The 12,984-nt window shown below is 42.6% G+C and overlaps 1 protein-coding gene and 1 pseudogene across 2 annotated transcripts; both read right to left on the bottom strand.

The window, feature by feature from the left end:
• Window positions 1-2,780: 2,780 nt before the first annotated feature.
• On the bottom strand, window positions 2,781-8,663 carry LOC148776844 (cyclin-D1-binding protein 1-like; annotated as a pseudogene). Its single transcript, XR_016038344.1, has 5 exons — window positions 8,582-8,663; window positions 7,928-8,002; window positions 7,299-7,577; window positions 3,452-3,498; window positions 2,781-3,206 (listed from the first exon to the last, which is right to left on the bottom strand). The product of XR_016038344.1 is annotated as a cyclin-D1-binding protein 1-like (transcript).
• Window positions 8,664-8,710: 47 nt separating this feature from the next.
• Window positions 8,711-12,649, bottom strand: LOC148776843 (uncharacterized). The gene is made up of 5 exons (XM_088840241.1): window positions 12,600-12,649; window positions 12,333-12,532; window positions 11,735-11,814; window positions 9,889-9,970; window positions 8,711-8,921 (listed from the first exon to the last, which is right to left on the bottom strand). Exons 1-5 carry the CDS (start codon window positions 12,647-12,649, stop codon window positions 8,827-8,829), a joined length of 507 nt encoding a protein of 168 aa, XP_088696367.1. The 3' UTR covers window positions 8,711-8,826.
• Between the last annotated feature and the right edge of the window lie 335 nt (window positions 12,650-12,984).

Raw genomic sequence — 12,984 nt, 5'->3', positions numbered from 1 at the left:
TGAGGAATTTTTTTAAAAAGCCTTTATAAAGGTATTCAGATAATTAAGATTTTTTTTGAGTTCAGGGTTTTTCATAACCATTAATTTATAGGTAAGGAAAATAACCTAATATTTAAAGCACTCTTGTATTTCTGATGAAATGGGACAATATTAAATAAAAATATGATTTTTAGACAATCCTAATTATACTGGTCAATGCCATCCCTGACCATTATCCTTAAAGATCCAAAGATGACTAAAGAAAGTTATAAAATACACAGCATAAGACCTGAGTGGAGAATGATCGTCAATATTTAGCTATGGATAAGTCCTTATTAGAGTTGAATATTATAAAAGCGTAAATATTCCACAATTAAGTGTCATGTTAAAAACATGAATTTGGTCCAGTAGAGAAATATGCAGTTATTAAGTATAAAGAAAATAGGACCTATAAAAAAAACTGGACTCCTTTTGTACAAAGTTAACATTTGTTTCATTGTTTCCATGTTGTTGCTTTGATACTCTCGGTTTTAGTTCCTTTTCTTTGGAATACTTGTGAACAAGTACAGAATGGCACTTTATTAAAGTAAAGTAAAACTCCTGACCCAAAGAATTTCAGCCTCAAGTACACAGTATTCTCTCAAAAGAACGGATGCTGGTCTTGCAGGCTACTATGCTAAGTGAAATAAGTCAGACAGAGAAAGATAAACACTGTATGATATCACTTACATGTGGAATCTAAAAATAACAAATTAGTGAACATAACAAAAAAGAAGGGGTGGTGGGAATAAAAAACAGGACAGCGACTGTTGCTGAGTGCACCTAGAGAGACCATGGGGATGTCAGATGGGCTGATGTGATGAAGAACATCTACACAAGACAAAGGACGCCCAGAAGAAGTGCGGAGACCTGTAGGACAGGCATGAGGCCTAGTCAGGTATAGCACTGTATACCCTGCTTTCTAAGATGTACTTTCCAGGTTTACCTTGCTTTCCAATATGTGATCTTCCAGACTGATGCAAAAATATAATTAACCGGTGATGGTTTTGCAAAAGGATTAACTGAAGAGGCCCTTAATACTACATAAACCCTATAATCTTATACATTCAAAATTTTTTGATTTATAAAAATTTTGTACTTACATTTGGGGACAGGCAATACAAAACAGAGAACAATATAAATATGTATAAGGAAAATAAGTCTGTTCAATACAGTGAACACACCTAACAACTGAGCTTGTTGACCTAAAATATGAAACAGCCAGTTATTTTACCAGCAAAACGGGTTTATTCGGGAACAACAAACAACTGCAATTAGGGTCAAGCCAGCGACAGTAAAAACCACAGCCAAGTTCCACAAAGGAAGGAAGCAAAGGGAGGAAGTTGGGAGCAGTTGTTTGGAACAAAATTTCATGGAGGAAAGCGAGAGTTCAGGGTGACGAGGGGTTCTCATTAGCTTCGTAGCTAGGGTCAATTTCCTGGAGGAGATAAAATGTACACCAGTCCTGTCTATAACTGACAATCCTTCCTGTTATAGACCTAGAGTAATACTGTGTGACAATATACAACCTTGACGTACACCTTTTCCTATTTGGAACCAGTCTGTTTGTTTTTTTGGGCTCCAAAATCACTGCAGATGCTGATTGCAGCCATGAAATTAAAAGACGCTTGCTCCTTGGAAGGAAAGTTATGACCAACCTTGATAGTATATTAAAAAGCAGAGACATTACTTTGCCGACCAAGGTCCGTCTAGTCAAGGCAATGGTTTTTCCCGTGGTCATGTATGGATGTGAGAGTTGGACTGTGAAGAAAGCTGATCGCCGAAGAATCGATGCTTTTGAACTGTGGTGTTGGAGAAGACTCTTGAGAGTCCCTTATACTGCAAGGAGATCCAACCAGTCCATTCTAAAGGAGATCAATCCTGGATGTTCATTGGAGGGACTGATGCTAAAGCTGAAACTCCAATACTTTGGCCACCTCATGAGACGAGTTGACTCACTGGAAAAGACTCTGATGCTGGGAAAGGTTGGGGGCGGGAGGAGAAGGGGACGACGGAGAATGAGATGGCTGGATGGCATCACCGATTCTGTGGACATGAGTTTGAGTGAACTCCGGGAGTTGGTGATGGACAGGGAGGCCTGGCGTGCTGTGATTCATGGGGTCGCGGAGAGTCGGACACGACTGAGCGACTGAACTGAACTGAACTGAACTGAATACTGTGTGAGAGCTCCTCCTTCTGGCCTCTCGACTCCATTTTAAATAAGGTTTCACTTCATTGATTTTCCAGCTTCCCAGGTGGCACTAGCAGTAAAGAAACTGCCTGCCAATGCAGGAGACGTAGGAGACTCGGGTTTGATCTCTGGGTTGGGAAGATCCCCTGGAAAAGGAAATGGCAAATCACTCCAGTATTCTTGCCTAGAAAATCGCTAAGACAGAGGAGCCTGGCAGGCTACAGTCTACAGGGTCACAAAGAGTCAGACATGACTGAGCGACTAACACACTTAATAATTTTCACAAGCTCAACACCAACAGAACTCTCTCTTGTGTGCTCAGCTGTGAGGCTCTTCTGTCCATGGAATTTTTCAGGCAGGAATACTGGAGTGGGCTGCCATTTCCTTCTCCAGTAGATCTTCCCAACCCAGGGAGTGCACCTTGTCTCCTGTGTCTCCTGCATTGCAGGCAGATTCTTTACTGCTGAGCCACTGGGGAAGCCCTTCAATAACAATATAGTAATGGAACAAACTGGAAGAACATTCAAAAGAACGTGCTGGTAAGAATAATATTCAGCAACATGCTAAAATATACCTTTGACAATGACACATTTTATTGAGTAGGGAATACGGCAGCTTCCCCAGGGATCTCTGAGAGGCAACTCAATCACAAAAACTCATGTAATTGTCTTTTGTATCTAGCACAGAAAAATATACTCATATGGTTTATAAATAATTGCCAGTTTGGCCTAATCACCAAACTTTGGTAATTGTGTCTCTTAGTAAGTACAGATACTCCCTTCTAATCCAGAAAGCATCCTAGCTCTATTCTCAAAGCAGACATCAGAGCTTGGCTGTAACAGTAAGACAGAGAAGAGAGTTCAAATGAACCATGATTAAAATTCATGATTCAACTTCATTCTGAGTGAGTTCTTTGATTCTGTTCATGCAATGATCAACAGCATTAATGAGTAAAGGAATCCAATTATCTTCTGGCTGTGGGGTCACATGACTTGCTCTGCAAATGCAATGGGGAAAAGAGAAGTTAAATTTATTACACTGTCAAGGGAAAGACCTATCCTCAAAAGGGGGCACAGGGAAAACTACAGTAAAAGAGGGCAAGGGTCTCAGCTGCTCCATAAGCAAAGCTGAGAGAAAATACCACATTCACTCTCGACGCTTCGAGATGGGGGTTTGGGAGTTGAGAATGGCTGTTCAGGCTTATTCTCAAAAAGCTATTTCGGGATAAGTCTTCATACTCACTTTGTTATTTCCAGTGCCTTCTTTAAAACGGATACAAGTTTTGCAGACTAGAAAAAAAAAGAAACAAGAGAAGTTACTCACTCTGAGCCCTATCACAAAAAGGAAAGGATAGGGAACTTCCCTGGAGGTCCAGTGGCTGGGTCTCTGAGCTCCCAGTGCAGGGGGCCTGGGTTCAACCCCTGGTCAGGGAAGTAGACCCCCCAGGCCACAACTAAAAGATCCTGCATGCCACAACAAAGACCAAAGATACTTCGGGGAATAGCTAAAACTCAGCACAGCCAAACAAATAAAACAGATACTTAGGGGAAAAAAAAGGAAAGGAGGAAAAAGGGGAGGGGGGGGAGTAAAGCTAAAAATATTTTACTTGAATATTAAAATATTTAATACTTTAGCTCTCTTCCCCTTTTTTTTTCACATTCACTTTTTAAAAACGGACTGAAGAAATAAACATCTTTAGCATTTTGCCATGTCAATTACCCTAGAAACAATTTTAAGGAATGCACATTGGTAGCATTCATACATCCTCACGTTATTTTGTCACTGGTATTCTTAAAATTCTGTAAGTTAAAAAAAACAAAAACAGTTGTTTCTGCTATACATATCCTGAACTATCAGCAGAGGTGGGACAAGAAGTCAATTTTTTAAAAGTGAAAGTGAGAAAAAAGGAAGGAGAGTTAAAATATTACAATATTTTAATACTCAAGTAATAAGAAGTCATTAAAAAAAAAAAAAAAACCTTGGAGGAAACAGTCAAAAATAAAAATGTTGATTAGGTGGCCAGATCATGGACTCTTTTCTATTTAGCAAAATCTTATTAATACTGCTGCCAGAGTATCTTTATAAGCTTTTTTATATTTAAAATTTTTTTAAAGAAAACAAAAAAAGGAAAAATATAACCTAAATTTGTCCTAACTGCTGATAGTTCAGGATATATACAGCAGAAACAACTGGGATTTTTTAAAAAACTTAAAATTTTAAGAATACCAATAACAGGGTAACATGAGGATGTATGTATCCTACCAACATACCATGCATTCCTTAAAACTGCTTTTAGGCAACTGACATGGCGTATTACTAAGGATGTTTATTTCTTCAGAAGTCAATTTTTAAAAAGTGAATGTGGAAAAAAAAGTTAATGTCCAAAAGGATCCTAATTCTACTCCAAGGTGTTTCCACATTGTGAAGATACATTTGATGACTCTATTAATAATTTCCACAAATTTACCAAATATTATTGGAACTGATACATCTGATGGTAAAATATAAGCTAGCCACAATTTATTTTTCTTTCCTATGAGACATAATAACTTAAAGTTTATACAAAATAAGAGAACAGAACTCTAGCACAGGACCTAGGAGTTCAAAGAAAACAATAAAATCAGATTTTTATAAAGAGCTTAACCTACTTCATGACCACTCATGGTTAAATCACATAATATGTCGATATTAGAATAGAGAATAGATACAGAATTAGATATTAAACATATTCTAATATTTTAAATTATTCTCTATTAGACTATTCACCTATTTTGGCCAATACTGGAAATGAGAAACTTGTAACTTCACGGTGAAAGAATCCTAAAGCACTGTACTAATTTCTCTCAAGGCATGGTTATCTAAGGTCTTTGGGTGCGTGCATACTAAGTCACTTCAGCTGTGTCTGACTCTTTGCGAACCTATAGACTGTGGCCCACCAGGCTTCTCCATCCATGGGATTCTCCAGGCAAGAATCCTGGAGTGGGTTGCCATGCCCTCTTCCAAAGGATCCTGCTGACCCAGGGATCAAACCATGTCTCTTACGTCTCCCACATTGGCAGGTGCGTTCTTTACCACTAGCACCACCTAGGAAGCCCCTCTAAGGTCTTTGGGTTTTTCTAAACGATTACCCAAGTGGTTATGGAAGAGAGAGTACTATCAGAGCTCACTGCTATCAGAATTCAAATTCAACAACTATTTATCAGGCACAAACACATTGTGACATTACTATTGTACTTGCATCCAAGTGTAACAAACAAACATATTCCCCACAGTTAAAGAAAATACCAGTGATTCCTGAAATTCTACCAATTAGGTCTGCCGCTATTCCCTCAAAGCTAGTACTTAATTGTTTCGCACAGTCAAAGGGCACACAGGTGGGTAAATGCTCAGAGCCAAATCATCCACACTAAAGGGAGAAAGAAAAAATAACCATTAACCAAGAAGGAACAAAGCTCAACTAGGTGGTCTCCAGGATACAACTAAGAATGCAACGAGTGAGGAAATAATTCCCAGAAATGCATCAGTTCCTTATTCTGGCCAACCAATAAATAACCAATTCAACTGGTATTTATGGAACACATACATACCCTGTTTTACTAAGAAGTTGAGGGTGGGGGGAACTCCCTTGGCCAGTAGGATGGGATATTATTAATTCAGTTAAAATTTTGGGATCTGAAACCATAAGTTTAATAACCGATATAGGCAGGGTTCATCCCTGAATGCCATTAAAGGAGGCACCACTTTAATCAAGCTATCAAGTTAGTGCTGTACCACCAAAAAGAGGACAAACTAATACCATGTGCCTTTCTGATGTGATGCAGTGAAAAGCATGAAACACTCAACCAAGTGATATTCTTGCCAAAAATGTTTAACCCGAATATAATTATGAGAAAACAACCACACGAATCCAGATTGCTGGATATTTTACAATGCAACTGACTTGGATTCTTTAAAAATGTCAAGAAAATTTACAAAATTTTTAAATGTCAATGACAAAAAAAGCTAAAAAAGGACAGGGACTGCTTTAGTTGCAAGATGCCAAAGAGAAGACAACCAAATGCAGTACGACCCCTTGACAGAACACTGAATTAAACAAACAAACAAAAATGCTATAGAAGACGTTTTAGAGACAATTTGGGAAATGTGAATATTAGATAATATTATTATATTCAGTATAACCTTTATCATCAGGGAATGGCAAACCACTCCAGTATTCTTGCCTGGAGAATTCCATGGACAGAGGCACCTGGCAGGCTACAGTCCATGGGGTTGCAAAGAGCAGAACACGACTAAGCGACTAACACACACAAACACATATTCAATGTAAATTTCTGAAATGTAATACTAAAACTGTTTGTTCTTAGGAAATACATGCTGAAATATTCGGGGAAAACGTCACTTACGTCTGCAACTTACTCACGAATGCTTCAGGGATAAAAACAGCACATCGATTTCGGTTTTTAAAAAGGTACATCTAATTACACAGAAATAAACCAATACAGGAAAAAAAGCGAACAACAGGTGAACCTAGACAGAAGTACAGGTGCTCACTACAATACTTTTTAACCCTTCTGTGAAGAAAGCTGATTGCCGAAGAATTGATGCTTTTGAACTGTGGTCTTGGAGAAGACTCTTGAGAGTCCCTTGGACTGCAAGGAGATCCAACCAGTCCATTCTAAAGGAGATCAATCCTGGGTGTTCATTGGAAGGACTGATGCTAAAGCTGAAACTGCAATACTCTGGCCACCTCATGCAACGAGTTGACTCACTGGAAAAGACTCTGATGCTGGGAAAGGTTGGGGGCGGGAGGAGAAGGGGACGACCGAGAATGAGATGGCTGGATGGCATCACCGACTCTGTGGACATGAGTTTGAGTGAACTCCGGGAGTTGGTGATGGACAGGGAGGCCTGGCGTGCTGTGATTCACAGGGTCGCGGAGAGTCAGACACGACTAAGCGACTGAACTGAACTGAACTGAACAGGTTTGAAAACTTTCAAAACAAAAAGATGGGGAAAAACCTTCAGGTGACGGCACAAGTTGAGATCAGAATGCTGCTGCTGGGAGGTTTTGAGTGGAGGTCACACCTACCTAGGGCTGATCTCATTAGAAATGTCCACAATGTCATCCAGCTGGGCCACCTGACCGTTCTTCCCGTTCTCCGCCACTGAGAGCCGGGTTTTCTTCAGGCAGGCTTTGGATGCTCTCGGCAGTGCAAGGCATGGGATTATGAGCTCCTGGTCTTCCTCTGACCAATGAGTCCCGACTGTTTGGACATCCCAATATATCCTCCTCATCAACACGGCTGTCAGAGCTGTCCTCCTCAATGTCATTCAAGAGGCCACAGGAAGGGTCACATTCTTCCACAGCCTAAGAGACAATATGATATATGTGAGTGCCAGAAAAAAAACACAAGTATTAATACTTTCAGCATCATGTCTGGGTTGTTCCCAAACTTCAGCCAGCTATTTCCCTAAACGGCTACAGAGCTGAATCACCTCACACATGCTGTTCTAACTCTCCTAGTGCAGCAATGGAGCAGAGAGGAATGGTACAAATCGCACCCCCACGTGGGGTGGGGGAGACGGGAGATGGAGGATGGGAGTGAGGGGGGACCCATGTGGTCCACGCTTGACACATCTTCTCTCTCTATAACCAGTTCTCATCTACTAGACACAGAGTGGCCTTCCAATGACCATCAAAGACAGAGGTCCTCTCACCTGCTCCACCTCCTCATGTGCATCCTTCACAAGATCCACTCTCTGTCAGCACTGAAAGGGCTGCAGCTTTGTTATCTATGAGTGAAGAATCAGAAGCACCAGTTAGTGGAGAATCCCAACAATCCTCTTGAGTCTGCAAAAAGCAACAGTGTGCTCATCTGAAAGGAGTGCCAAGGACAGTAAACAAGGGCAGCAGTTGAATGTACAATTCTTCTCATATACATCCTCTGGGTGCCCAGACGGGGGTAAAAAGCTTTCTGTCATTCACCATAGGAAGAACTACAACAGTCACATGCTGGTTCTCAGCGTGGTGCCCTGGCATGACCACTGCTCTCGGCCTAGCAGGCTCTACCCCGTAACTGCTTCAGTGTCCCCAGAATACTGCCCCTGAGGCAGGACCAGAAGAGGAAACCACATCTGTTCAACAAGAGACAGAGCCACAGCCAGAGGTGTTTGAGTCTAAAAGTTATGTGAACTAAAAAGACTGGCAACAAGAATTAACACCTATCATTTCATGTCGGCGATAAACTAGACCTGTTTCACTAAGTTCTTTACGTAAGTAAAGATACATACATACTATAAAACCGGCAGTTAGATGTGAGGTCTGTCAGCTTTGGCCAGCAGAACCAATGTCTACTTTCCACTCTCACCCACCTTTAGGGATCTGAGGGACATGTTGGCACGCATCCCAGACACTGTTATAGGAAATCAGGTTCTCAGGGCTGCTGAAAGCCATCAATAAGGTTATATCAATAACTGGGTTCCTGTTTCCTACAAAGGTCCTTCCTGCTGGTCATTAATCTCAGTTATCAGTAACTTTGCTGTTAAAATGACTTTTCCCCCCCTCCCAGAACCAAAGAACCCCATTACCCAATAACTCCAGCTATGGCATCACTACTCTAAGCTGGATTGATGTAAAGTGCTTCCCCAAGCTGAGCCATGTCATCCACGATGTCCAGAGTGGCGCTCCGCACCAGCTTTCGCAGGGTGATGCCTGTAGCCAGACCCAAAGACTAAGCAGCCTATTCCTCTTTCCAGAAGTCTGGAAAGTCTTCCCGAGAATCTAAGCCCTACAGAATTTGAGGTGATGTGCACCCACGTGCTTTAACTGCAGTGCCAACACAAAACCCAGGTCTCATGTATATCCCCATGTCATTTGCTTGCTCCTCCCACCACTCCTTAGTGGTATTCTCCAAAAGAGATCTGGAACAAAACTGTTCCATGACAGCATGTATTCACTCATTAAAGAGTAGTTTCTTTCCTGGGGGTCCAGTGGCTAAGACTCTACGCTGCCAATGCAGGGGCCAGGGTTCAATCTCTGGTCAGGTAACTAGATCCTACACGCCACAGCTTAGGAGTTCACACGCTGGAACTGAAGACCCTGCGAGCCACGGCGAAGGCTGAAGAGCGCCCCTGCCACAACCAAGACCCGGCCCAGCCAGAACAGAAAAATCACAAAGTTTTAAAGAAACAGTGACTTCTTGACGTTTGTGGATCAAACACTTCAAGTTTAAACCACATGAGTTAACCCTGAAGATCCATGAGACATGTCTTCATCTATAATTGTAACCTGATAATAATCAAGACACGAATATGCAAGCAGAGCTGGAGGCTACTTAACCTATAAGGGAGCTCAGAAACAGCATGTGATGAGGAGGAGGAGCCTGGGGATGGCACTGATAACCAAGCAGTATCTGTGGTGATTATAATGAGTTAGAGACAGAGAAGCCAGTGAGAATTAAAGACGTAAGGCAGGGGACATGAGAACACAGGATCTGAACTTTAGCACAAAGGCTTACTTACAGAGGTCACTTATATAACTACCTTTGACCGCATTTAATGGGAGAAAGTTACATTACATACTCAAATTGAGGAAAAGGTAAAATTCTCAGGACATAAGCTGTCACATTAGCAAAGATCTACCCCATAAACTGAATACTTATGTGTATGGAGTGGCTTACCCTGATCCTTGGGAAACAAATAGTACACTGCAATAATTGCCTTGATGGCAGCATGCACTTGTTCACAGAACCCCTGGGTTTCCTATGAGAAGATAAGCCAATTTCACAAAGAAAAAAGAAATGGATTAGATCAATGTGGTCAATCCATCTACAGGGGAAAACAGCAGACATCTGTACAGCATCATCAAACATTTTCTGAAGTCCTTTTATGCATCAGGCCCTGTGCCGTTCTCATCACATACCAGGGAGGAGTTAGCTGGATACCAGATACTGAGCAGAAACTCAGTAAGACATGAAGAAACTAGGAAAAACATCCCTGATAATCTATATCCCAAGCTATCTGTGACTGGCTTTGAGGTATTCACAGTATCTTAGACCAGGAGTTGGCAAACTAGGGCCCAAGGGCCCAATCCAGCTCACTGCCAGTTTTTGCAAATAAAATGTTTCTGGGACACAGCCACAATCATGCGTTTACATGTTATCTATAATCGTATTCGCACTACAGAGGCAGAGTGGAGTAGCTGGACTGCAAAGCCTGGCATGTTTACTCTTTGGCCCGTTACAGAAAAGTTGTCAGCTCCATCTTAGACCATTAACCAGCTGTCTGTCTCTCTGCCTCTGTGTCTGTCTCTGTCTGTCTGTCTCTAACAGAATCTCAGTATACCTAAAGGAAATTAGAATGGACTTTACAATGCTCAGTGCTGACTATTTTCCTTTGAGGCAGTCACTGGCTTTCCCTTATCTTCCTTGTCCTCACTGCTCTGCTAAATTCCAAGCAAGGGCTACGCAAAATGTGATCTACGAGATTGGAGCCAGTCCATGAATGATCTGTTACCAGTCTGAGATGGATAGGTACAAAGATTGAGAATACTTAGAAACTTTTATGCCAATTTGACATTGTTTCAACATCCAAACATATAATTTTGTAAAAACACCACTTTGTATGGACTGCAATTAAAAAAAAAAAAAAAAAAACACCCATTCTTTGGCAGAATTAATGTGCTGAGATCCTAAGAAAGCAATCGTGATTCAAATATATATAATTCATATAAAGCCATATTCTAATTTTTCATCTACGAATGAAAAAACCACTGCCCTGAGCATGTACAGAGTAATCAAACTGATAAAAATTAAAGACAAAGATAAAATATGAAAAGCAACAAGGGAAAAGTGACAAATAACATACAAGAGAACGTCCATAAGGCTACCAGCTGATTTCTCAACAGAAACTCTTAATCACATGTGTAAAAAGAAGAAACCATATGCATTTAAGTGTGAATATGCATAGCATATATATGGAATAATACCAAAGGAACCAGAGACAGGAGATATAAACTGTTTAGTACATTTAACTTTGATATCTTCTGAACCTTATACTGTCTACATTATTAAAATTAAGTATAAAAATAATTCAGTACAAACGAGTATTATGTAGTATAATAGAAAAGGTAGAGCTCAAACATCAGACAGAACCTCATTTAAGTCCTAGCTCCACTACTTATCTACTTTAAACTGAGCCTCTGAGCCTGCCTGTTCATCTGTCAGAAAGGGATCATGTATGTGAAAACACTTAGCAAACAGAAAGTACTTTTAAAAATGTCAGCAAGGAAATAGCCAGGATGAACCTCAGAATGAATCAATATTTAGAAGAGCCATCTACCCCGTGACAACTACTGCATCTGACAAGCTGATCTTCAGAACAATCCTGTGGTTTGAGAAACTTCATCTTACTCGACAGATTGAGGCAATTAAATCCTCAGATTTGAGTGAAAAAGGTGGAAAGAAAATGAGAGGCTTCCTAAGGAATACTGAAGCAGCACAAGAATTCTAGAAAAGTGAAGCCCACCTGTGGAGATGGCAGTGGAAGTCGAGAGAAGGCTACGGTCAGAGTCGTGGCTTCCCTTGACACTGTCACAGCTGCCTCATCTGGGGGGGTGACACAGCAGGTGGCAAGAGCCACTATGTTAGTGCCAAAAGGACAAGGCTGCAACGGCTGCAAGGCCTGTGAAGATGATGCGTTCCCTCTCCACCCATGCCCGCTGAGACGTCTCAAACACAACTCCAAAAATCAGTGTTTTCTATTTCAACCTCGGAGGTACCAAGGATGGGTAAGCAGGAGTATCCCCGCAGAGAGGCTGGGGCGGGGGGAGCAGGAAGGAAAGGAGGCGGGAAGAGATGAGAGACAGCAGGCTCCAACCGGAGAGGCACTCGCTGAGTCTTCTCCAAAAGGCCTCCCGATCTGACTCCTTGGTGGTTTCCTGCGCTTCGCCGACTAGTGGGTGCGGGGTGTGGGCCGGGCGGCGACACACGACAGAGCACAGGTAAGCGGAACGACCTCCCGGCCCCACCTCCTCCGCCCGGGACGCCGCCGCGGCCGCCAAGGCCTGGCCCCTTCCCACCCAAGCCCGGCGCTGCGGGCGCCCGTCCCCGCTCCGGCAGCTCACCCCGCGCTCCAGGAAGCGGGGCCGCAGCTCCCCGGCCAGGCGCCGGAGCTGCTCCAGAGGCGGATCCACGTGGGGTCTGGGGCTGCAGCTCCAGCTGCGCTCTCCATCCCAGCACCGCGGTAGGAGGCAGCGGACCAAGCCCCACCGCGGCCTCCGGAGCCGCCCCGCGGCCGCAGCTCCTCCTCCAGGCCGCGGTTTCGCTTCACAACAACCTGCCACGCCTCGGAGCCCCGCCACGCCCCTTCCGCTCTCAGAAGCCCCGCTCACTCCCGCTCCAGGACACAGGCAAGACCCAGACCGAGCTGTTTCTTATTCATCCTTCATTCATTGGTATTTGATTAGTGGAAAACACCCCCGACTGAGGAAGCAGAGAGCCCATAATTCTGTTGAAAAAAAGACTAGGAATTAATCAAGGGTAGTCAGGGTCAGGTCCAAGTTTGCACGTTCCCTGTCAGATTTTATTTTTTGGGGCTCCAAAATCACTGCAGATGCTGATTGCAGCCATGCAATTAAAAGACGCTTGCTCCTTGGAAGGAAAGTTATGACCAGCCTAGATAGCATATTGAAAAGCAGAGACATTACTTTGCCAACAAAGGTCCGTCTAGTCAAGGCTATGGTTTTTCCCGTGGTCATGTATGGATGTGAGAGTTGG

This window comes from Moschus berezovskii, chromosome 9 (assembly GCF_049115385.1).
Source record: "Moschus berezovskii isolate FMDL1 chromosome 9, NW_MosBer_1.0, whole genome shotgun sequence".
NCBI classification, from domain to species: Eukaryota; Metazoa; Chordata; class Mammalia; order Artiodactyla; family Moschidae; genus Moschus; species Moschus berezovskii.
This window is presented reverse-complemented; position numbering and strand designations above follow the sequence as displayed.

Bases quoted from the DNA above. Each gene is read 5' to 3' on its own strand.
- LOC148776843 (XM_088840241.1), bottom strand. From the start codon at position 12,649: ATGAATAAGAAACAGCTCGGTCTGGGTCTTGCCTGTGTCCTGGAGCGG. The intron at 11,815-12,332 runs GTGAGCTGCCGG...TCACCCCCCCAG, and splicing joins CCCGCTTCCTGGAGCGCGGG to ATGAGGCAGCTGTGACAGTG. The intron at 9,971-11,734 runs GTGGGCTTCACT...ATCTTCTCATAG, and splicing joins TTCCACTGCCATCTCCACAG to GAAACCCAGGGGTTCTGTGA.